Source organism: Mus caroli, unplaced genomic scaffold (assembly GCF_978045245.1).
Source record: "Mus caroli unplaced genomic scaffold, Mus_caroli_1 scaffold_10, whole genome shotgun sequence".
Taxonomy (NCBI): Eukaryota; Metazoa; Chordata; class Mammalia; order Rodentia; family Muridae; genus Mus; species Mus caroli.
This window is the reverse complement of record NW_028227265.1, coordinates 104,091,971-104,118,107: the sequence shown is the minus strand read 5'-3', so window position 1 is coordinate 104,118,107 and position 26,137 is coordinate 104,091,971. Positions and strand designations below refer to the sequence as shown.

General features: G+C 44.0%; 1 protein-coding gene across 1 annotated transcript; it reads right to left on the bottom strand.

Moving 5' to 3' along the window:
* Nucleotides 1-1,290: 1,290 nt before the first annotated feature.
* On the bottom strand, nt 1,291-19,692 carry Fnta (farnesyltransferase, CAAX box, subunit alpha). The gene is made up of 9 exons (XM_021169807.3): nt 19,459-19,692; nt 17,339-17,424; nt 14,924-15,038; nt 13,515-13,619; nt 11,034-11,160; nt 8,045-8,193; nt 3,321-3,383; nt 2,112-2,283; nt 1,291-1,904 (listed from the first exon to the last, which is right to left on the bottom strand). Exons 1-9 carry the CDS (start codon nt 19,656-19,658, stop codon nt 1,788-1,790), a joined length of 1,134 nt encoding a protein of 377 aa, XP_021025466.1. The 5' UTR covers nt 19,659-19,692; the 3' UTR covers nt 1,291-1,787.
* Between the last annotated feature and the right edge of the window lie 6,445 nt (nt 19,693-26,137).

The following is a 26,137-nucleotide window of genomic DNA, read 5'->3' as shown; positions in this document are numbered from 1 at the left end:
ACTAACAGAAGCATCTCTGAAGGCAGGGTCTGGCTATCCAGTAGCCTCTGGAGCATGGGAATTATAGCATATATCTCCATGCCTGCTTGTTTTGGTCAAGGCAGAATCTCACTTGGTTGCCCAGACTGCCTCTGAACTTGTAAACCTCTGCGTGCAGGGATCGTAGCTATGTGCTACTATGCTGGGCCCGTTCTGCATCGTCTTAGCCCTAGAAACAAAGGTAAGTCACTGACAGCAATTTCTGAGGATAAATGTTCTTAGACTGGCGGTTTTTGTTTTCTTGAGACAAAGTCTTCCTATGTGGCCTAGATGACCTGGACTCTGAAATGTAGGCCAGGCTGGTCGTAAACTCACAAAGATAAACCTGACTCTGCCTCCTTAGAGGCATACACCACCACAATTGACCACTAGGCTGTGTTTTGTTGTTTCTACTTCAATGCTGCTAAAAAAAAAAATGCTATTTTCAAATATAGAACTAGAGATTTGGGAGATCTACAAGTGACAAACACTAACATAAGATGTAAAAACAAAAATAAAATGTTAAAAATGACTTAAATGTATTTTCTCTACTAAAAGTTATTTCCCAAGTTTATGTGGAGAAGAGGCTTATTCAGGTCTTCACAGTGGCCTGCTTGGCTGCGGTCTGGTGTTCTAACACTGAAATCCCTTATGGCCTGCTGCTGGGGCTAACACACTAGTCTGAGGTGCTCAGGCTCCTTTCTAACTCCACTCTAGTCTCAAGTGACTGGTAGAGGCCAGAAATCAAGGGACTACATTTCAGAGCCTCTGGTCGGTCAGTACATCGCAGGTGTGCTTCCATAGAAGGTGGCAACCTAGAGCTGGCATAGGGAACCGTGCGTTCCAACTCCTCACGCCGCAGTTTCCCAGCTCTGGTTCAAGCTGAGCAGCAACTTTTTGCTATTGCATAGCGTGGATGTGGGATAGACTTCAGAAGATGAGGCAATGACTGTGAGCTATCTATGCTGATTAAATTCAGTTTAAATTATCTTGAGTACATTTTGTTGCTGACAAGAAAAACAGGACCAATTTCCATTTTTAATAAATTCACATTCCCTCCCATAATCACAAAATGTATAGTAATATTTTCTTTTTAAGTTTTTGACTTTTTTTTTTCCAAAGAAGGCTACCCTCTATGTTCTGAACTGGCCCAAACCTCTCTATGTAGTCCAGACTGGCTCAAACTTGCAGCAATCCTCCTGTCTCAGCACCCTCAAGCACTGGGCTTCTTGTTTGTCCTTTATATACTGTTAAACATCAAACACTATGGAATTGTTTATAGATAATGTGACTTTATTATAAAACCTTTCTTTTGGCATTAGTTGGTTACAGTGATAGCAAGATCCTGTGAGTGCGCACAGCGGCTCTAACCAACAGGCACAGTTGCCGCGTAATGCACCGAGATTCAGGTTACTGCAAATCAATCGCACAGTTCCCTTTAGTCACTCCCAGCGCACAGCCTTGCATATACATCTTTCAGGAGGAGTGGATTCTACAGGACTGGACTAAATGTTGGGAAGACTACAAAAGCAGTAGTTCCTTTATGGGAAACGTTCCTCCCCCTCCCCTCCGATGCCTTTGCTTTAGAAAATGGATTCTTAGAGCTCGTCTGAACAGCGTCAGCACACAGGAGTCATACTTAGTTCTTGTTAAAAGCAGCACCTGGACAGCTTTAGCGCACAGGCAAGAGAGGACCGCTCTAACCACTCTACGCTCCTGCATAAGAGGCCTTAGAAAGCATCGTCCACTTCTCCCGGATGCCCTTGCTGCTATACACTCGCCGGTATGTCACTTTCTCTGCAGTGTTTACTCTGAAGGGACCGTCCAATATACCTCCAATATTCCTTTCTTATAGTGTCCTTTTCTTTAGCTAGGATCTCACATAACTGAAAATGAAAAATAAAAATGTATTAATGTTTAATTCATTTTCAAGGGTATATGTCAATTTAACATGGGTCCTGCACAAATGAGAGATACCGCACAGCAGTTACAACTGACAGTGCTGCCCAAAGCTAGAAAGAGCCCCGAGAAACCCATGAGGTGTGACGCAAGCACAGTGGCAGTGGGAGAGAGAGACAATGAGAGGAACTCACCTCTAGTGCTTTATTAAGAATGTCCTCCTTGTTGTCACACTGGTTTTCTAGCATGTCTTCATAGACATCCACAAGAAAGGCAATCAGGTACGGGGAACTGTGGCTTGGTTGTAAATCAAGCAACTGATTTAATAGATTAGGGTATCTAGAAAGACCACGGTCCTGCAAAATCCTAAAACAAAACAAAACAAAACAAAACTCCATTCTGAGAGAGCACACACAATCAGAGAAAGATCAGGAGAAAGTAAGCCTGAGGCACGAGCTGGGGAATACTTGCTCTGAACAAGAGAGGCGGGAAAAGAAAGAAGAACTTATTTTAAACTGTGTGGGCCTATTTGATGGAGGTTAAAGTTCAGATAAAAATAACTTAAAATACAATGAAGTTGGACTGGGGATGTGGCTCAGTTGGCAGAGTGCTTGCCTGGCGTGCACAAGGCCATGGGTTCAATGCCTAGCAGTGCACATCTGTGATCCCAGCATCTGGAAAGTGGAGGGAGAGATGAGAAGTTCAAGTCACCGTCAGCATCAGAGCGTGAGAGCAACCTGATATAGACGAGATCCACCTAACAAAGTTGTAAAACAATCATATATAACTCAAGCTATATACATCACTATTGAAGCAGAGAAGAGCTCTTCTTAAAGGTAAGAAGAAGAGCAAGAGACAGACGCCCCTACTTCTTCTTGAGGTGGTTCTCCACTCCTTCAACTACGTAGGGGATGAGAGGTCATGGTGCATCTCCAAGTGTGACTGGGCCTCAGGGTATGCTCTGGGGGCCAAGGAGCTAGGGCCAGACTCGGAAACCTTTTTAAGAGTAAGACTTATCACTGGATGCAACACTGACAGCAGAAAGGCTGGCCACCCACCTGAGTGACTTGTCAAGTTTATGTTGCCCTGCTATACTGAGCCCACATGAATGCCATGTTCCCTTCTTTGAAACGAAGACTAGAGGCAAATCCCTATAGGAGTTGTAAATACTAGTAACATGCAGTATCGTTTCCTTTGTACTGTTCTGAAAACTGGACCGACGTGTTCTTGGGGTGAAGGGGAAAGACGGAGGGCACGATGCCTAGGGATCACCATCACCACACTCTGCTCTCCTGTCAGCTCTCTCAGTCCTTTAGAGCCTGGTCACGGAGCGCACTGCAGCAGGCTGCTGCTGCTGCAGCAGGCTGCCGGCCCTCAGGACAGCCGCGGGGGAGCATGCTTACCCTTTCAGGTAGTTCCATGCGCTCTCATTATGCGGCACTAACTTGATCATTTCCAGAGTATACCTATAAGAAAATATATATGATCTTAAAGGAACAGATCAAGTCAACACAGTTTTAGCAACATTATCCCCTTTCCCTCTGTCAACATTCACTTCTGCCTGCCAATGAATGGGTCCTGGTACCACCAGAGCACCAGCCTAGAGAAGACAATGCAGTGTCAACTTGTCTCAACACCCTGCTTCCCACTAAGAAATGGCGCTGTGGAGATGGCTCAGCCAAATTCTCTGCATGCACACAGCAGATCACAACCATCCGAAACTCTAGTCCCAGGGCATCCAGCCACCTCTTCCAAGCACTGCATGCAGGTGATACAAAGGCACACTTGCAGACAAAACACTCATACACACAGAATACATGTCCTATATTTTTCTTTTCAGATATATAGAGGGCTGGAGGCGGCCTGCTGGTTAAGAGTGCTTCCTACTCCTCCTGAGGATGTGGGTTTGGTTCCCAGCACCCACGTCCCGCAGCTCACAATCATCTGCTATCTCTGATTTCCTAGCCTCAGGTGATCTGAAGTCATTGGTCTCTGTAGACACCTGTACACATGTAGAATGTGCGTGCATATGCACACACCGTCAGTCTAAAAGACTTTACTTTGGATCGGATTATCAAAACTACTACATATGTTTTTTTTTAAATTTTTTTTATTAGGTATTTTCCTCATTTACATTTCCATTGCTATCCCAAAAGTCCTCCATACCCTCACCTCCAGCCCCTACCCACCCACTCCCACTACATATGTTTTTGAAAGAGGAAAAAAAAGAATATTGAATATTTTTTCTTCTGAAGAGAAGGTTAGCTAAAAGCAAGGAGACCTTATATTCATACAGCAACCTGGGTGCTGCGACAAAGGTCAACTTACGCCTAAGGAAGTCTCAGTAACTGACATCACTTTAGGAGCTATAAGAAATGGCATGGAACTGGGTGATGGTGCACACCTTTAATCCCAGCACTGGGGAGGCAGAGGCAGGTGAATTTCTGTGAGTTCAATGCCAGTCTTAACTACAAAGTATGTTCCAGGCTAGCTATCACTACTACACAATGAGACCCTGACTCAAAAAAAAAAAAAAAAAGAAAGAAAGAAAGAAAAAAGAAAGGGAAAGAGAAATGTTATGGAAATTTCATAAAGGATAAAAAATGGTCATGAGTATATATTATAAGACTGCTATAAGATTAATAATCAATTATAACGCAATGCCAATATTCTAAAATCTCAAGCAAGACTGGTCCCAAGTAATTTAGGAAAAGCATACTTAATCTACAGCAGTAGACTATTCTTGCACAGAACTATAGCAAAGATCTATTAAATAAAACACAAACAAAACCCCACTGTTGTAGCACAGGCCTGTCATTCCAGCACTGAAAGGCAGAGGCAGGAACACTAGAGGTTCAAAAATGGTTATCAGTTCATGTACTGTGTTCTAAGCCAATGTGTGACACATGAAACTTGGTCTCATAAACAACCTTCCCCCAGTATATAAAGAAAATGTTGGCATAAATGTCTGCAAATGTACTTACAAAGCTTGAAAGGCAAATTGTAGTTTATTCTAGAGAATTAGAAATCTTTTGACATTTTTCCCTCCCTCCCTCTCTCCCTCCTTCCCTTCCTCTCTCCCTTCTTCCCCCCCTCCCTTCTTTCCTTTAGGGTAAGGATCCCAAATAGCCCAGGTTGGCCTGGACCTTGTTACAAAGCAAAGGATGACCTTGGCTTTCTGAGGTTCCTACTTAGATCAGCTAAGTGTCAAGAACACAGATGTGCACCACGCACCACACCTGGTGTCACAATGCGCTGGGGATCCAATCCACAGCTCTGTACAAGCTAGGCAAGTGCTTTACCAACTAAACCATCTGCAGCTCAAGAAAGGGAAGTCTTATCTTTAAATTTGACACAGTTAATTTTCTCTCATAAACACACTACATTACTTTATAATACAAAGGAGAAAAGCATTAAAAAAAACCCCTATAATCAGATCTATATATTTATTTATTTATTTATTTATTTATTTATTGGTTTTTTTGAGACAGGGTTTCTCTGTATAGTCCTGGCTGTCCTGGAACTCACTTTGTAGACCAGGCTGGCCTCGAACTCAGAAATCCGCCTGCCTCTGCCTCCCGAGTGCTGGGATTAAAGGCGTGCGCCACCACGCCCAGCCTATATTTTTTTTAAAATCTTTTTTTTTTTTTAAAGATTTATTTATTATATGTAAGTACACTGTAGCTGTCCTCAGACACTCCAGAAGAGGGCGCCAGATCTCGTTACGGATGGTTGTGAGCCACCATGTGGTTGCTGGGATTTGAACTCTGGACCTTCGGAAGAGCAGTCGGGTGCTCTTACCCACTGAGCCATCTCACCAGCCCCAGATCTATATATTTACCTATATTCTTTTGTTTTTGTTTTTGTTGTTGTTTTTGTTTTTCGAGACAGGGTTTCTCTGTATAGCCCTGGCTGTCCTGGAACTTACTTTGTAGACCAGGCTGGCCTTGAACTCAGAAATCCACCTGCCTCTGCCTCCCGAGTGCTGGGATTAAAGGCGTGCGCGACCACGCCCGGTCTATATTCTTAAGAGTTAAAATTCTAATGAACACACCATGAATTCTAGATAAATGCATCTATTATTGTTTCAAGCACTATTTTTGGCATCTTTCAGAATATACCTAACTCTGGTATACCAGGAACCTTGCTTATTCCTCTTTAACAGCAGCAGCCACTGATCTCCCCTACAGGGAGACCAATGTGAACTTTCCAAATGCTTTATATTCAGTATTTTAGTTCTTTAAAAAACTAACCCAATGAAGACATAGTAAATAAGAAATATTACATATTTAAAATCCATTCATTACAAGTTGGGTCAGTCCATGGTACGATACCTCTAAAGGATTCCACTGATTTGTAAGAAAACAATGCCAACGAGAAAAAAAAGCAATGGTGCTCTATAAAGCACTCTGAGCTTCCTCCTCTGACGTGCACTGCCTATGCTAGGTCATGCACAGCCTATGCTGGGTCATGCACTGCCTATGCTGGGTCATGCACTGCCTATGCTGGGTCATGCACAGCCTATGCTGGGTCATGCACTGCCTATGCTGGGTCATGCACTGCCTATGCTGGGTCATGCACAGCCTATGCTGGGTCATGCACTGCCTATGCTGGGTCATGCACTGCCTATGCTGGGTCATGCACAGCCTATGCTGGGTCATGCACAGCCTATGCTGGGTCATGCACAGCCTATGCTGGGTCATGCACTGCCTATGCTGGGTCATGCACTGCCTATGCTGGGTCATGCACAGCCTATGCTGGGTCATGCACAGCCTATGCTGGGTCATGCACAGCCTATGCTGGGTCATGCACTGCCTATGCTGGGTCATGCACTGCCTATGCTGGGTCATGCACAGCCTATGCTGGGTCATGCACAGCCCATGCTGGGTCATGCACTGCCCATGCTGGGTCATGCACTGCCCATGCTGGGTCATGCACTGCCTATGCTGGGTCATGTACTGCCTATGCTGGGTCATGCACAGCCTATGCTGGGTCATGCACAGCCCATGCTGGGTCATGCACTGCCCATGCTGGGTCATGCACTGCCTATGTGGGTCATGCACTGCCTATGCTGGGTCATGCACAGCCCATGCTGGGTCATGCACTGCCTATGCTGGGTCATGCACTGCCCATGCTGGGTCATGCACTGCCTATGCTGGGTCATGCACAGCCTATGCTGGGTCATGCACTGCCTATGCTGGGTCATGCACAGCCCATGCTGGGTCATGCACTGCCTATGCTGGGTCATGCACTGCCTATGCTGGGTCATGCACTGCCCATGCTGGGTCATGCACAGCCTATGCTGGGTCATGCACTGCCTATGCTGGGTCATGCACTGCCTATGCTGGGTCATGCACAGCCTATGCTGGGTCATGCACAGCCTATGCTGGGTCATGCACAGCCTATGCTGGGTCATGCACTGCCTATGCTGGGTCATGCACTGCCTATGCTGGGTCATGCACTGCCCCTGCGTGTGCTGGTGCTTGCTCAAAATCCTAGCACTCAAGAAGAAAGCTCTCAAGTTCTAGCCCAGCCTGGGCTACAGAGCAAGACCCTGTATTAGAAAGGGGTTGAGGAGAGCTGGCTTTCAGTTCTTACAGTTTTACATACAGCAACACTTGCCAGTGTGTGTGTGTGTGTGTGTGAAAGAGAGAGAGAGAGATTTTTGTCACTACAGATGCATCTGGCAGTGTCTAGAGTCATCTCTGTTTAAAGCTGGGAGTGTCACTCGGCACCTACAGTCAGTCACTTGTCTAGCCAAAATCCTCACAAGAATAACTCGGCATTTAGGAACTACTATCTAAAATGCAACAGAATTTAGTGAGAATAGATCCAAAATAAAAAGACTGAATAACTTTACGAGCAGTATGAAATCAATTTCTGTACAATTTCTAGAATCAACAATACGTTAAGAAACTTAGGAGCCTGCAACACACAGATGAACTGTATGTATTACATGCAAATTCATCCTTGATGTGTTTTTCCCAAAGCTGCCCCATTTGAGTTTGTAAGGCCTGGAGAAGGTTTGTGGGGCCTGGGAAAGTATTGATTTTGCAGCATCTGAGTGTGCGAAACATGACAGGCATGCACACTTTTAATAAAGGAATGAACAATGCGGGATACTAACTGGACTTCTCTCTCTAACACAGCGCGGTCACTGTAGCCAGTGGTGTTAGAAATGACGAAGTGTCTTTGGTTCCACACAGAGTTATTTCTCACATCCTCTTTGAGAAGCTGGTCTACATACTGCAGCTCATTATCCCAAAGTCGAAACTCCTTTAAAAAAAAAACCAAAAGAACAAAAAAAAGTTAGAAATGCTCTATTATTTGTAAAACAAAAACAAACAAACAAGCAAAATGTCAGCAAACTAAAAAGGTAGAACTGAAGAGAGGGGTTATCATGGTGACAAGCAGCCAGTGATCCCAGCGTCCAGGAATAGATGGAGAAAGATTAGAAATTCAAGAAGAAGCAGAAGAAGAAGAAGCAGAAGAAGAAGAAGCAGAAGAAGCAGAAGAAGAAGCAGAAGAAGCAGAAGAAGCAGAAGAAGCAGAAGAAGAAGAAGCAGAAGAAGAAGCAGAAGAAGCAGAAGAAGCAGAAGAAGCAGCAGAAGAAGAAGCAGCAGAAGAAGAAGAAGCAGAAGAAGCAGAAGCAGAAGAAGCAGAAGAAGAAGAAGAAGAAGAAAGAGAGAGAGAGAGAGAGAGAGAGAGAGAGAGAGAGAGAGAGAGAGAGGTTGATTGAGCGAGCATAGATCCCACAAAGATACAAACTAGACAAACAGAAGTCAAAGGAAATTTAGAAGGGAAAGAAACAAAAATCAAAGTCACTGGTAAAAGACTGAATAACTTTACGGGCACACAAATTAATGAAATCTGGTATTGATATGTAACATTAAATACAGAGCAGCATCATAAGTGTAAATGCAGCCAGGAGTGGTAGCACATATCAGCTATCCCAGCATTCAGGAGGCTGAGGAAGGAGGACCAAGAGTTCAGGGATGCCCTGGGCTACAGATCGAAACCTTGTCTCAAAAACAAAACAAGAAAATTTTAGAAAGTAAATGCATGATAAAATTACTTTAAAACAAACACTGAACAATACAAACGTGTATTTAAATGTCAAGTTTTAATTTATGGTTAGGGCATTTTGAAAAAGTGAATATATATTTTTTCTTATTTGACACTAGCAAGATTAAAAATTTCTAAGCTGGTCCCTGATTTTAAAGTCATGGTGAAAATAACAAACTAAGAGAACATTTTGGTGGAAAGGTCTGTACTGATGGACAGTGGAGGGTGAGGACTGTTCGTGTGGCCACACAACAGCAAGCTCTCCCAAACACTGCCAGCCACCCCCAAACACCACTGTCTGAGAAACTCTGACTTACATACATTCTTTAAGTATTTTTTCCTTCATTTTTAATCTCTTGTGTATGAATGTTTTGCATGCATGCATGTCTGTGTACCCTGTGCGTGTAGACCAGAAGAGGGTATAAGATCTCCTGAGACTGGAGTTCCAGTTGTGAGTGGCCACGCTGGAGCTGGGAATCAAACTCAGGTCTTCTTCAAGAGAAGCAAGTGCTCTTAACTCCTGAGCCATCTCTCCAGCCCGTCCTACACAATTTTAAGGATATGTATGTACCACTTTTAAACTGAAGACATTCTTTCTTTTCCCATTTCTTGTTTGAGACAGGGCCTTGTGTAACTCAGTCTGGCTTGATCTCTGACCTTCCTGCCCCTCTACCACATGCTGGGATTCCAGGCATGCAGCACGGCACCTGAGGGACATATTAGTCCTTTGATTGTATTAAGCATATAAAGTGTGCAGATTTTCTTCAGTTTTCAGGAATCACTTGTCTCTTATTATAGTTGAAAATAATCTTACCTTCTAAAGATTGGGTTGAAAACATGAAACCATTCATACTGAATGTAAAAATGGAGAAACTTTAGTACTTTAGTTATAGGAACCTAAAAGCTACAATATAACTGAAGGGTCTCTTGGAATCCTTTGTCATTTAGAACCTCTGACAATTCAGTAAAAACCATACTTTGTAAAGCAGCTTTTCAAAGACACTGGTAATACTGTATTTAAGTTGCTGTGTTAGTAGACAGACATGGGTGACACATAGTTTTATGTTATTACAATTTTCTGTTTGCTTTTGTTGTTGGTAGTCACACTATATCACCCTGTCTGGCCTGGAATTTGTTATGTAGACCAGCCTGGCCTCAACTCAGACATCGGCCTGTGTCTGCCTCCTGAGTGTTAGGATTAGAAGTAAAACACTACCATGATTACAGTTTCCAATAAAAACAAAATAGTAGAATCTGGGGTGTAGCTCAGCAGGTAGACTGCCTCATATGCACAGGGCACTGGGTATAACCCCAGCATCACAAAAACCCGAGAGTAATGGTGCAACCCTGGAACCTCAGCACTTGGGAAGCAAAGGCCGAAAAAGGTCAGAAAGTCAAGATCACATTGAGCTACACAGCAGGCAAACTTGGTCAACATGAAATTCTGTTTACCCAAAATGACTTTTTTTTTTTTTTTTTGGTTTTTTGAGACAGGGTTTCTCTGTGTAGCCCTGGCTGTCCTGGAACTCACTCTGTGAAACAGGCTGGCCTTGAACTCAGAAATCCGCCTGCCTCTGCCTCCCAAGTGCTGGGATTAAAGGAGTGCACCACCACGCCCAGCCCAAAATGACTTTTTAAAATAATTAAAAAAAAATACAACACTGAAATATATTCTCCTTTAGTTAAATATGAAGACATTTAAATTTTTAAATAATATTTTAACTCTGATGGTGTGGGGGCACATGCTTCCTTCCAATCCCAGGACTCAGGAGGCAGAGGCAGGCAGACCTCTGAGTTGAGAGCCAGCCTGTTCTATATACTGAGTTCCAGGCCAGCCAGGGCTACATAGTGAGAACCTGTCTCAAAAAAGAGATATGATATAAACTTAATCTAAAAGTTCTTTAAAATTTACTAATACTTTTCTTTAACATGGAACTATTCACCATCATATCAAAGTGACTATAAAAGGCAACCTCAAGCAGGATGTCAAGTCTCACGCATATTCACAGGTGTTTAGTCACGTGGGGCATCATCTTTAAGAAAGGCCATACCTGAATGACCCACTGTCGATGCTGCCAGGCATGGTAATTCTTGGCATCCTGACTAAGAATGTCGGCAATGAACTCAAGCTCTTGAGAAGGATCTTTCAGCCATTCCACTAACACTCGCCTGTGGTGCCTGCCCAAAGAGGAAAGAGAAAGCACAGGTTAATACGAGCTACCGTCAGCTGCACTGAGTGAGGTGAAAGGGGACTCAGCAGATACAAGCTCACCCCTAATTCCCAAAGCTACCATCACAGTTAGCAGTGACAGCAAGTTGCAGCCCTGAGTTGAGAGGCACAGTGACAGATTGTGTACAACCAGGTATCTAGGGCATAGGTCTCTCAAACCAGACCTGCAACTACAGGAATCTTTTCAGAGCCTAGGCTTTTGTTCAGCAATTCTGAAGCACTGTATACGGACGAATGAGAGATAGGTGTGATACGAGTGTGCCCACTCTAATGAGTCTCTAATTAAGACCAGTCAGTTACCATAACTATGTTCAGAATGTCACCAGACAAGCAACTCTTCATTCTACCAGTTTGTAAGCAGAACTTATTTACTTCTGCCCTAAAAAATATGTAACTAGGACAAGTTACAATTCTGTCACAAGACAGTTTCTGTGTTAGAAAAATACTGTTTTATACTGAGTTCCATTTTCACAATTTTCCTGACACAGACTGAAAATTAAAAAAATTCACCATGGCTTGGTAGTCAGCTGATGACGGAGCATTTGCCTACTATGTGTGAGGCGCTGGGCTCCATGCCCACATGGCCAGGGAACAAACACTGGCTGGGTGGGCTAGCACAGTGTTAACAGTGGGACTAGGCTGGCGAGACCTCTGCTCCGTGAGCTGCACGCTGTGTGCTCTGAGTGCTGCACGCTGTGTGAACAGTGTTCAAGGGCAGGAGCGCCACCCCCGGACAGGAGACTCGGATGCTCCGGAAGCACCCACACCACAGGGATGGAAATTCCAAAGATCCATGTCACATAATATGAGGAAGGCAAGATGCTACCAGTGAGAAAATCCTACAAAGACGGACTTGTACATTTACTGTTAAAACTTTCCACGTCACTGAACCCTAACATTTTTCCCCGCAGGTTTCTAGGTAAGTTTTACGAAGCTGACTTCTTATAACACAATAACACAGTTGTCTCCTGATGCTCTGTGATTTCCGACTTTTCAGAGAGGAATGGCTTACAGCATAGTTTCACAGGGAGAATGAATAGAGCTCAGCTAGTGAGGGGCCAGGGTTTGCATGGCTCATGTTCTATTAGAATCCAAGCCAGGCACTGGGGCGATTCCCAAGGAAACCCCGCTGAGTGCTCTGCCCAGCAGCTGCCACAGTCGGTCGGCTCGGTCGGTCGGCTCGCTCGGGGCGGGTGTTAAGGAAGGGGTCTACAGCAGTGGTTCTCAGCCTTCCTAACACTGGGACTCTTTAAGAGTTCCTCATGTTGTGGTGGCCCTTAACCATAAAGTTATTTTTGTTGCTACTTAAAAACTAATTTAGCTACTGTAATAAAGAATTAGGCCAATGCCTGACATTTCTGATTGTTTTAGGTGACCCCTGTAAAAGCGTTGTTCGACTCCCAAAGGGTCACAACCCACAGGCTGAGAATCATTGCACTATGGTCAGCCCACATCTGTATCAGTGTTCATAAGGCCACAGGCAGGTTTGTGGTCATACCCTGTCTGTATCTTGAAGACTCCTGAGCTGGGGTCAGATGGAATCCTATGCGTGTCCCTGACTGCATGGCTCAGCACGTTTCTTTGCTTCAGAAGCCTCCCCCACAGGAAGGCTGTTCTCATTTCTTGCGCCCAGGGCTCCCTCACCACATAGCACACAGGAGGAGAGCTGGGGTCTGCTACTCAGGCCACCATCTCTGTGATGCGCACTAGGCCAGCTCTAGTCCTTTCTTTCCCCCATTTCTCCTTTTCAGCTTCTGTTCCCTGCTCTCCCACCACAAAATCTCTCCATTATAACCCTCACTCTCTGCTACACAATGAAAGCCCTGCCTGCTGCCATGTTTTCACAGTGATCCACGAAGACAGCTGGTTTTACTTGCTCTGTCATTATTAATTTATTTTTATTTTTTATTCTTTTTACATTTTTAGAGCTTTATTGTAGAAAGGCAGGGAGAAAGGAGAGAAGGTAGAAAGAGAGAGGCCAGCCATGGCCACGTGGAGAGAGGAGGGAGGGAGAGAGAGAAGGAGGGCTAGAGAGTAAGAAAGGTGTCGCTCTATCTTTAGAAGTCACTAGCTTCCCTGTATCTACAAGACTAATACACACTCTAGTTACATGAATATAAAGTATCAAATATAAGAAAGTTACTTATTAATACTGACTAGAAACTAGATTTTTCCCAATCTACTCTTGCTGCTGTAAAAACCGAAACTTACAATCCTATGAGGCAGTAACAGTGTGAGTGCAAAGCACTCAAGCCCCCAGTGCCATGCCACAGCAGTGACAGTTCCTTCTTGCTCCTCTTACCAAACTTGATAGTTTTTGGGCTGTTCCTCAATTATCGCAGTGATGTAGTTCATTTCCTCTTGTAGATCCTTTTGAAGCGACCTTAAGAGAACTCTCCGAAAATGCCTACAGCAAAACACCAAACACCCAACATCGAGTTACTTCACACAGCTGCCTAGTAAGAATGTCACACAAAGCTGCAAAACAGGAATACAACATACAGACACCAGGCTGGCACTGACTCTCCAAGGGTATATAACTACCCTCATTCAGACATCGAGAACTGGAAGAATGGAGCAGTTCATGTAAACAGAGAGGCCCACAGCAGAGGCAGACAGAAGAAGTAAATTGTTGTGCCTTAAGGAATGGGAAGATGAGTAACTGAAATGTTATTTTCAGGTAATATTCTGCATTCTATAATGAAAAATAAAACTGTTCCTTTTCTATAGGATGCAGTTTACATACATACACTATATAAGGAGCAGGAGCAGGAAGATCTCTTTGAGTTTGTGGGCAGCATGGTCTGCATAGTGAGATCTGGAGGTTTTGTTTGGGGTTTTTGTGTCTTTGTTTTTTATTTAAAAACAAAAAATCAAAAGAGTAAATGACAGAGGATCGATAAGGGATGAAGAGATACCGGGGTGTGACACAATTCCATGTTAGAGAGCCTGGGAGCGAATGACTTCCCATTACGTAGTAAAGTAAACCAAACAGCATCAGCAATCTCAGCTGCCTATGCCCAGCTCAGCAACAGTGCAGCGTGGATGCTGCAGGGCAGAGGCACAGGCCTGTGACAGCAGCTCCCAAGAAGTGGGTACAGAGGCATCACAGTCTTCCTCTACCACCCACTAAGTTTAAGGTCCACCGGGGCTATAGTAGAGTCTGCTTTATAAAACAAAAACAGGGCCTGGTGAAGTGCCTTAGAGGGGAAAGGGCATGCCATCATCAAGCCTGAAGGCTGAGTTCGGTTCCTCAGACCCACACTGCGGAAGGAACCGACCCCCAAAGGGTGCTGTGATATGTATGTGCATTGTACACACAGACACAAATAAACATAAGTTAAAAAAAATTAAAACCAAAGACTCTCTAGTAAAGGACATGTAACTATCCTGTGAGACACGGCTAGCAGGAAGCAGGACTCATTTGTGGTAAAAAAGAAGCACAGCTGACTCTGCAGCTTTCATAGCAAGAATTATGTCGACAATGCAGAAATCAACAGTAACACAGTGTTGTCTGGTACACAGAAGTCAATTCAAGAAACTGGGAACGGGGTTCTGGTAACAGAAAGCCCTGGCGCAGAGACTGTTGTTTTCATTCAACAGACTCTAGGGCGAATATATGAATTATTATTTTGATGGAAATTAGAGTACAGTTAAGAAAGCAGTCACTTGGACTCAAGCACAGGCCGGCCAGCAGCAACTGCTACTTACCACACTGTGTAGTTGGCCGCGTTTAACTCAATAGCGTCTCGGGTGAGCTTAAAGGCTCGTTCACTCCTCTCATCGCGCTGCAGGACAGCTCGGAAGTAATCATAAACATCTCTAACTGGAGACAGAGCACACAGGATGTGAGGGCCACTTTCTGTTTAACACTAGAACCACAGTATAAACCCCACGACACATTTGTGTGGGCTTTGCATGTGTACCATTTATAGACCAAAAAGTACAGTCAAATACCTGGATGGCTGGGTGTTTTACTACGGTATTAGCTTTGTGGAAACAGTGTCTCGTGTACTAGGCTATGTAACTGAGGCTAGCTTTGAACTCCTAATCTTGATTCCCAAGTGCTAGGGTTACAACTGTGTACCATGTCAGCAGATACAAAGGACGGTGAGTGCCACTCAGACAATGCTGTGTCACAGACATAACACATGAGCTAGGCACGTCTACCACATGTATTACAGGTCAATGTCAAACTAAACCTCCCAATGTCTCATGTAAAATTCATGCTGTAACAGATCTAAATAGGAATGGTTATGGGGATTATAAGTTTTATTTTTAATCTATTTCTCTTTGAGATATATAGGTGTTTTCTTTGACTTTGCTGTTTCAAAAACTGCTGCATAGTCTAACAATCGTTATTCCTGGTATTAACTATGAGCTAAACAGTGTATTAGCACATATGTAAGAAATTTACTCAATTCCTACAGGAATTGCTTTTACTGTCCTCATTTACATTTTTCTATGGGTGTTGACTACACAGAGGTTAAATAATGTGTTCATAGATAAAGATCCAGTAGGCGGTCAGACTCCAAGTCTGTGCTCTTAGCTCCCAACATCTTTCTTTTTAAAAGTGACTTATTTGCACTATGTGTGACTGTGTGTACTGAGGTATCCGTGGAGGCCAGAATTACAGGGAGCTAAGAGCTGCCTCATGCGAGCAGGCACTGAGGAATGAACTCAGGTCTTAGCTACTCAGCCATCTCTCTGGCACCCACCTTATACCATCTGCTAAGGTGAGTGCAGACCAGGCAGCAGAAGCCGCTCTCCGAGGGCAGGAGACGTGGCTCAGCAGTTAAGAGCACTTCCTGTTCCTACTGAGGGCCTGGGTTTGGTTGATGCTTGGTCACTACTGATGTAAACATTTCTGTGTAAGTATTTCTATTTCTTCTAGAAATATTACATGGAAATATTTCAGAAAACACTTTCATGTATTTATATATTCTGAAACTTTCCTTAATAGAGTATTTTGTTTTACATCTTATCTCATAATGCCTTCATCACAGTAAGAACTAAGTATTATTCTCTTTGCTTATCTTTTTCCCCTGAGATGGGTGATCATGTCCTGTGACCAGACTCAGTCTGCTTGTTGCTTTGCTGGGGATCAAATCCAGGGGCACTGCACATAGCAGGCAAGTGCTCTACCAGAGCTACAGCCCTACCCAAAGATTATTCGCTTACATTTTGCATATGGCTTATTTATTTTTGTTTTAGAACATCAATTTATTTTTATGTTCATTAAGGTATGAGGTATATCAACAAGATATAAGTATGCTTTTATCTAAACCCATAGCCAACAGAACAAAGCCTTTGAAGGAAGCATGGCAACACACTTTTTAGTCACACACTCAGGCCCATATATATCTACTGAGGCCTACTTTCAGTATCTAAGAGGCTTACAACCCGTCTTCTTTCTGTACTAGGACACATTAACTGTTCAGTACTACATTTTCATATTTGATATACGGCAACCCGCATACCATTGTTCTTCCTTTAAAAACACTTGTTACCATGACTTCATAATCAGTAAATGAATCAATAAATGATTTTGGCAGAAAGAAATGATCTTAGAAAACAAAGCATTAACTGGGAGTAAAAAATTTACACATGCAATCATACAAACACATAAAATTCAAAAAATAACTCTACATCTATTTACCCTTGCTGAGAAGGACAATCAACATCTGTATGACCTCCTAGTTACAGAAGAGTTCACATTCACGGTAAGAAAAGGCCACTTTGTTAAAGAAAACATCACTGCATACATTTTAACTGAGGCGAGGCGTGCACTACACAGCTAAAATACATTTTAAAATGCTGGTACTTGAACAACTAAAGCTTATTCTAGACAAAACAGTAATCCATCTGTTATATTTTAAATGCAAATTAAAAGCACAATGATACAATAGCTAGTATGTATTATAATGTAACATTCATTGCTTTGAATATCTCCATCTCCTGAATAAAATATGAAGACAAATAAATGACAAAGAAGATATTAACTCAGCAAAGTAATTCAGGTTCTTATTAAACAAAAATCTCTCACTTTTCTTATTATATGGTTGTAAATTTCAACTTTGTTAGAAGTTCAACGTACAGATATTTTCCTAATAAACATAAACTCACACTTTTCACTGTAGATGATCTGGACCACTGGGTTAGGGCCGTCATTCTGAGGCACTGGGTCTATATCAGCCCATTCTGCCCTGTCCCTGAAAACAGACATGTTCCCCATGATTATATGCAAACATGTTAGAAGAAAAACAATTCTGGTGCTTTTTTGTTTTTTGTTTCTGTTTGTTTTTAATTGGTAATAATCATTCAATCAAATGGAGATCTTAATATAATGGTTGGATTTTTCCATGCAAACCTCTGCCACTGTTTCACATATTAACATTTTAAAAATAAAACAGAAGACATCTTTGAATTAAGATAAATGAATAAGGGGCTGAAGACATGGCTCAGTAGTTAAAAGCACTTGTTGCTCTTACAGAGAGCCAGAGTTCAGTTCAAAGCACCCACATAGAGATTTGAAATTATAATTCCAGTTCTAGGGAATCTGATGCCAAATTTTCTGAACTCCATGGGTAGTGGAGCAAACGAACACAGACATACACAAGGCACACACACACATACAGCAAAATACTTTTTTTTTTTTTGGCTTTTCGAAAACAAGGTTTTCTCTGTGTAGCCTTGGAACTTGCTCTGTGGACCAGGCTGGTTTTGAACTCACAAAAGATCCACCTGCCTCTGCCTCCCGAGTGCTGGGACTAAAGGTATGCGCCACCACCAACTGGCTGAAAATGCCTATTTTTAAAAAAATAAAAGTTAATAAATCAACAATTTCAAATTTATGGTGTGGCAAAATGTGGTCTTCTAGAAAGTATCTAAGTTTTAACTTAAAAATTAGCCTCAGCCATTCATTTAGTAAGATTCTGAGCTAGTATTTTTTTTTTTTTAAACATGCACTTTAGTAGGAACTAACCTTTTAAACTCAAATTAGGACAGGGATATATCTCAGGAGGTAGAACACAGGCACAAAGTCCTACATGTGATACTTCAACACTCCCCCCAAAATCCAAGGAAGCATTATGAGTTATTGTCACTAGAGAGGAGGCCTGTTAGGGTTCCTAACAGGCAGAGGGAGGGCCTGGCATGTGGAGATGCCTGCCTAGCATGAGTGAGAGAAGGCTCTGGACTCTGACAATTGCCTAAGCCTGAATATGAGCTTTACAACTTCCTGTGTGAAGTCACTAATCTGCCTGGAGGTTTCTTCACTTATAAGACGAAGATAATGTTACCAGGCAACTTTGGAAGGCTACTTTGAGTACTTAAAACCTGCATAGCATACTGTACGCATGCTAACAATCCAGGGAACAGTCTCAAAACAACAGTATAACTGCAACAACAGGCGCTTCTGGAGACTTCCATGAACTGCTCAGTGTGGCCAGCCTTGACTTATATTCTTTTCTTCTCTATACCAATCAGTTACTGACAGCAGACATTTCTGGTACACAGTTAACCTTGAAATTGCATCCCTTATGTAAGAATATGGGGAAAAGAATGACCTGCTAATATATATATATATATATATATATATATATATATATATATATATATAGTTTGGAGAGAGGCATGGCAAACACGGTCATTTAGTTCTTCGGAAATCAGCCATCCGAAGAACATAATTCATAAATCAGAGGAGAGTTCTGAAGCTATGGGACCCCACAACCAACCTCAAGTCATCCAACTGCAGAAACCTCTATAATGTCTTTCACTCATTCCTGAAAGCCTGGCAAATGAGTCACCTAAAGGGTTTAGGTAGAACTACAGAAAACAGTAAGTACTTTTTGACAAGGAACTAGGGGGCATGGAAAGGAAGACAGAAGGGATGTGCACAGTGGCCAAGATGAAGGAAAGGCAGGAAAGTTCTCTCCAGGCAGCAGAAGGCACGCAAAGGCCCGACAGCGTTTGTAAAGAGCAGATCTGGCCGCTTAAGTGACATTATCCCGTGGCGAGCTGTCAAAAGGGCGCCTTTCGGATGATGCACGGCTCTCAGCAGGGCAGCACTGCGGGACCACGGAAGTGTCACCGCACCCTAGCTACAGAAGAGCGCCGCCGCAGCCTGCGGCCACCCGGGGCTGCGCGGCGCGGACTCAGAGGGCGCCCCCGTCCGCCGAGCTGCGGCGTCGTCGCTCGCACTCAGCCCCGGGCCTCCGGCGCCGCGGCCCGCGGGAGGGCGTTACCTGTACAAGACATAGGTGGGCGAGTCCAGGCTCAGAAACCCGTCGTCCATAGGGGACGCCGCCGCTTCCCCGGCCTCAGCCGCCATCTCTTCTTCCTGCGGCTGCTGTGCTGGCGGCGGCGGAGGCGGGGGCGGCGGCTGCTCCGGCTGTCCCGGCTCGCCGCCTGCCGCAGATTCCCCGACCCCCTCGGTGGCCGCCATCTCGCCTTGGTCCGCAGCAGAGGTGGTGGTGGAGGCCCCGCCCCCTCCGCGGCCCGCCCCGCCCCCCGGCGGGGCCCACTTCCGGTTCCTCGGGTTCTACCATAGAGGCGTGGGGGTAGAGGGCCCGGCCTGGAGGCCTGACCTGGATACCTACTGTCCTCGCTGCTGTGATTCCAGGCCCCCCTTACCGACCGCAGGTTTTCAGAGGCCTTTAGGTGCTAATTGGCAAGCAGTGGTATTAGTTGTTGTTTCCTTTGTTGAGTAACTTTTCTGTTTCCTTGCTTTTGTTTCTTTTTCAACGCTCAGGATGGAACCCGAAGACTTGCACATGCTAGGCATGTGCTCTACCACCAAGTTACATCTTCAGTCCCCAGCGGCCCCCTTCTTTTGGACCATCTTAGGAGTGTGAATAATTGCAAACGGTGCACAGCCAGTCACCTCTTTTCTCCCTCAGGCATCCACTTTAACCTTGAAAAGGTTTCACACTTTACATGTTTTTCAGTGCTAGGCGTTTATATAATCCTATAATAAAATAGCAGCATTTTATTAATCCAGGGGGTGTCTTTGGAATTAAATTTGGATCTGTGCGAGTAATACGCATATATGTTATACATAATGGGAACTCCTTTCTATATATAGGGAATAGATATATTCAATTAACAAATATTTACTATGCAATAGGCACCAGGTTCATTCGTAGCAGTGCAAAGACCATAGTGTCTGGTCACCATATATTCTAGGGAAGGTTCTTAAATCAGGACTGATTGAGGCAAAGTGGGAATAAAAGAGACTAATGTCTTTATAAGCATACTGTCCTTTAATTAGAAAACAAACAAACAAACAAACAAACCAAGGATGGTCATGGGCCTTGGAGGTTTTATAGGGTAGAAAAGGGACTTTTGGGATCCCAACAGAGATTGGTATGTGATCTTAGCAGAAGTTTCCCCCACACTAATAGCCCACAGGTGTTATCAGTCAAACCAACTTTTCTGTGCTGAGTTTCTCAATGCAGCTGTGCTAGTGATCAAACCCAGGATTTAGAAATGATACTATTGGCTGGGCAGTGGTGGCACATGCCTGTAATCCCAGCACGTGAGAGGCAGAGGCAGAGGCAGAGGCAGAGGCAGAGGCAGAGGCAGAGGCAGAGGCAGAGGCAGAGGCAGAGGCAGAGGCAGAGGCAGAGGCAGAGGCGGCAGAGGCAGAGGCGGCAGAGGCAGAGGCGGCAGAGGCAGAGGCGGCAGAGGCAGAGGCGGCAGAGGCAGAGGCGGCAGAGGCAGAGGCGGCAGAGGCAGAGGCGGCAGAGGCAGAGGCGGCAGAGGCAGAGGCGGCAGAGGCAGAGGCAGAGGCAGAGGCAGAGGCAGAGGCAGAGGCGGCAGAGGCAGAGGCAGAGGCAGAGGCAGAGGCAGAGGCAGAGGCAGAGGCAGAGGCAGAGGCAGAGGCAGAGGCAGAGGCAGAGGCAGAGGCAGAGGCAGGTGGATTTCTGAGTTTGAGGCCTGCCTGGTCTACAGAGTGAGTTCCAGGACAGCTAGGGCTACACAGAGAAACTCTGTCTCGAAAACAACAACAACAAAAAGAAATGCTAGTATTGAAATGCAAATCTATATACCCACCCTGCCAAGATAAACAAAAAGTGGAAAACCTACACTATATAATTCTAAACATTAAAAAATATAAATTATTTACTCATTACTTTGTGTTTTGTGTGTGTGTGTGTGTGTGTGTGTGTGTGAGAGAGAGAGAGAGAGAGAGAGAGAGAGAGAGAGAGAGAGTTACCTGCCAGAAGGGAGCCCACCTTTGGGGGAACTTAAAAGAAATTCCCTTTGTTCCCTGGATTCTCCCTTAAGACCTTCCATAGGTTGGGAACTAGGGTGGAATGGATTTGTGTTTTCCAGTGCAGATGAAAGTTCTGTTTATTCGAAATGTATTCCGTAAGTGTCCATAACAAAGGAGCTCTTCCCCTCACTCAGTCCGTATCTAACAGGATCCAGCAGGCACACAGGAGTCCGGGGGAGAGGGGTCTCAGCAGCCGGGACTCTGAGATGACTAGTGGGAGGCTATCCTGTCCTGACTGCATTTTACTTTGCTTAGACAGTTCTCAGCCCCCTACCCTCCTCCCTCTAATGGTCACATCTGCCTTGACAATATGTTTGGGATTTCTATGGCCTAGATGTATCAGTCAAAATAATTAGTAAACTGAAATAACTAGAAATGTCAAAAATAATTGACATGTTATATCTAAAATAATTACTATGCTCTGCCAGGAATAAATGTTTTAAGATCACGCTGACTCTCATCTAACGTTGATGTAAATTACAGTCTTTGCGGTTTCTGTTTTTAAGAGCCCTCTAACCCTAGCATGAGCACCAAGAGACTTCAGAGGCATAAGCCTGCTCTTGGTGTGGCATCGATAAAAAGGACTTAAAACTTGTAACTGGCCTACTCGGCATGGTTGTTAAGAAGTATCTTTCATAGATCACTGCAGTTTGGATGAGAATGGCCTCCAGAGGCTCGTGTTTGAATGCTTCCTCCCCAGTTGGTGGAGCTGTTTGGGAAGGATTAGGAGGTCTGGCCTTGTTGGAGTAGGTGCGGCTTTGTTGGAGGTATGTCACTGGTGATGGGCATTGAAATTTCAAAAATCCCACACCAGGCCCAATGAGATGGTTTGAATGAAAATGTACCCCCATAGTCTCATTAGGAAGTGTGGCCTTGTTGGAAGTATGCCACTTGGGGGTGGGCTTTGAGATTTCAAATGCTCAAGTCAAACCTAGTGTCTCTCTCTTCCTGCTGCCTTCCTGCACTCTCAGCTACTCTCCAGGACCATGTTTGCCTGCACACTGCTGTGGTGATAATGGACTTAATCTCTGAACTGTAAGCCAGCCCCAAATAAATGTATTAAAGAGTTGTCTTGGTCATGGTGTTTCTTCACAGCAGTGACGTTGACTAAGACACCCAGTCTTGAGTGTTCTCTCTCTCCCTGCAACTTGAAGAAAGTTGTGACCTTTAAGCAGCTGGTTCAGCATCATTTTGCCTGCCAGTATTCTTCCTGTCATGATGTTCATGGACTGACACTGTTAGCAAGTCCTCAATTAAATGCTTCTTTTTATTTGTATGAGTTGCCTTGGTTTGGGTGTTTCATCATGGCATTGTTGTAAGACAATGTATTTACTATGTTGGTGGCTCTCAAGGCATTATCTCAGAGAGTTGCTAAGAAGGACAATTTTTCATTTTGATAGACTAGAGAGTGGCTCCAAAGGTGACTTTGAAGGGACTACTATATACTAAAATCAGGAGATATGACATTTTTATACAGTAAGTGGGGTTTCTGGAAGTTCTAGAAAATTACAGGTTTACAGCTGGGAATGGAGAAAAGCCATGTATATTTAAGTTTTAAGCATGCCTGTGGTCATTTTTACATTCTTATTGGCATTCTCTCTATGTTTTCTTTTTGTCGGCAAATTTTACCACAAATGTTGTGTTAGATTTCTTTTTCACTATGTCCAGGGGTGTTTTGTCTGCATGTAGGTCTGTGTACAACCTGCATGCCATGGGACTTGAGTTACAGACGGTTGTGAGCTGCCATGTGTGTACTGGGAATGAAACCCTGGCTCTAACTGTGGACCAATCTCTTCAGTCCCCTCTTCTTCAGAGCTGTTGAGACTTCAACATGAAGTGCTATTATTCATGACCCTGTAAATTTTTTCTATCTTTCAATTCTGCCTCAATGTTAACATAGCTCTAAAAAGCAAGAAGCCATGTTTAAATTTAGCGTTTAAGAACTCTAGTGGCAGCCGGGCGTGGTGGCGCACGCCTTTAATCCCAGCACTCGGGAGGCAGAGGCAGGCGGATTTCTGAGTTTGAGGCCAGCCTGGTCTACAAAATGAGTTCCAGGACAGCCAGGGCAATACAGAGAAACCCTGTCTCAAAAACCCAAAAAAAAAAAAAAAAAAGAACTCTAGTGGCTGGATATATTCCTCCGTAGTTAAAATTATGTACTTGCTTTTCCAGAGAACCTGAGTGTGATCCCTAGCGCTTATAAGGCAGCTATAAACCTTTCTAACTCCAGCTCAGCTCTGTGGGATCCTATGCCTTCTTCTGAACGCCAGAGATATTGTTGTCACACTCACATACACACACCCACATATGTAATAAAAATTTAAAAATAATGAGTCTTTAAAAATCACATGCATAAGTACATTGTTAACAAGGATAAAGAGAGGACAGGACTCAGCAGAGACACTCAGACAGGCCACCCTTCAGGTGAGTGTTTTATTAAGGAGGCCATTAGCTGCAAACAGTATGATACTGGTTCAAAGGTGAGAGAGACTCACACACATAATAGAGGTTTAAATCACAAACGATCACAGTGGGAAAACTGGACAGACATTGATTTACAGTAAACAAATAATGTAGCTACTTAGACATTAATTAGTAGGCTTGAAGTTTATTGAAGATGGACCCCCAAATCAGGTTCTTTACCACCTCCAGAGTCCCATAACATCTAAATTTCTAGTAAGGGGAAGAGATCACAATGGCCCGCTCCTTAGAATTGGAAATACCATGCGACACAGATGCCTCCCCTTGATGCTATAACAAAGGGAGAGGCTGCCTTCTTGAAGCCTGTAAGAAGACCATTTTCCAGGTTAAAACCATGCCTGCTTTTATAGACTTTAACATTTAATCCACAAGCTACATGGCTTTCTTCTGTGCATATGAGCGTGTGTGTGGAGGACTTTGGTTGTTTGCTCAGGGGCCATTCACTTTGTTTAAGGAAAAGGCCTGGAACCCACAGATCAGGCTGAAGTGAGCGGTCTCTACCACCCTGGTACTGGGGTTATAAGTATGTCATTACCCTGGGCTTTCAAATTCACGCCTTCATATTTGCGTGGCAAGCATTTTATTGACAGAGGTATGGCCCCAGAACTGTTGTTTTTGCCCAAATGAATAAGATCTGAGTTCTGCTTCCTGTCCTGGGTTGAGACAAAACCATCCAAATTGCCTAAATGATTAGATATACCCCTTCCCTTATGAGTTAGTCCACATGAAAAGTTGTTAGAGACTTCAGAATGACTACTAGCCCACTTAACTGTAGGTTTGCACAATTATCTACGTCCTTTGCCAGCCTCTGCTTTCGCTCTAAGGGTTTCTCTGTAGTAGTGCCTTCCGCCACTGCTGGCTTCTACTCCCCTGTAATAAGCCCTGTCTCATCTGCATTTTTGAAAAAGAAAATTGTTACTTTTAATTATGCATACATGTGTGGTATGTGCATATGAGTGTGGGTGCCAGCAGAGGCCTGTCTGACAAGGGTACTGGGAACCAAACTCGAGTCCTCTGAAAGAACATGGCATGTTTGCAGCCACCAGGCCACTTCTCAGGCTCCCTCATCTGCATCCTTTTGACAGACACAGCACAAGTCAGTTTGACTAGGGACTCTGTGTTCCCTTTCCAGTGCTCCTAGTTTTGTTGATAAAAAGAATTTTAAGAGTTCGAAGCTTGAGGACGACTATTTTGTAAGTTTGAGAGAAAAGCAGCAGGGCAGGCAAGCTGTAAATCTTAGCAGCTCCTGTGAGGAAGGTGGGGATAAGAGGAAGAAAGTCTTGTCCTCTGGGCTAGGTCTGATAAAGCAAGCAGGCTCAGCAGTGGATTTCTGCAGACATGGGAGTAGGGAGAAAGGAGTCTATAAAAGTATTTAGAGGGTCAGGGCAAGAATACTTAGGGCTTTGGCAGTATCTGGGAGAGACCAGAGGAAAAGGAAAAACCGTCTGAGTTGGAACACAGGCGGCAGGTCTAGCAGTGATGATCTGTGAGCAGCTGTTGTGAGGGACGGACTTGGGGTGAAACTCTTAAGTGTACTGCTTCATTAAGGGAATGTTATCCTTTGCACTCATTTCACATGTTTTCAGGTGTATCAGCATGCCTAGGTGGGGTGGTCTTGTGGCCAAGTGACTGAGGAGCTACTTGGATTAATTCTTTTGTTTGTTGAGACAGGACCTCACTATGTAGCCCTGGTTGTCCTGGAACTATGTACTCCAGGCTGGCCTTGAACTCACAGAGATCCACCTGCCTCTGCCTCCAGAGTGCTGAGACTAAAGGCACGCACCATCACACCCAGTTTGGATTAGCTCTTAAGGGAGAGGAAATTATCATAATTTTAGGGGTAGATTAGAATGTCCTGCTTGCACTCAGGGTCAGAATTCAGATCTCGTTCTTCTTCTGAGGAGGAAATAGTTTTCCCTTAAGCCTCGTTACCTCCTCTTTCCCACTTTCATTTTAAAATCTTAAGAAAGGTGTTAACTGTGATTCCCTTTCTAGAGTGTTGCCTGGAAACGGGAGGCTGGTTATGAGGGAGGGTCCATCATCAATGGGTTCCAAGACGGTTAATGTCTGTCTACCTAACAGCAGCAAGTGCAAAATCAAGTGTAAAAACCAGACAACGGTTAAATGTCAGTCATAGAAAAGAGCAGAAAAAACAAGCTCTATAC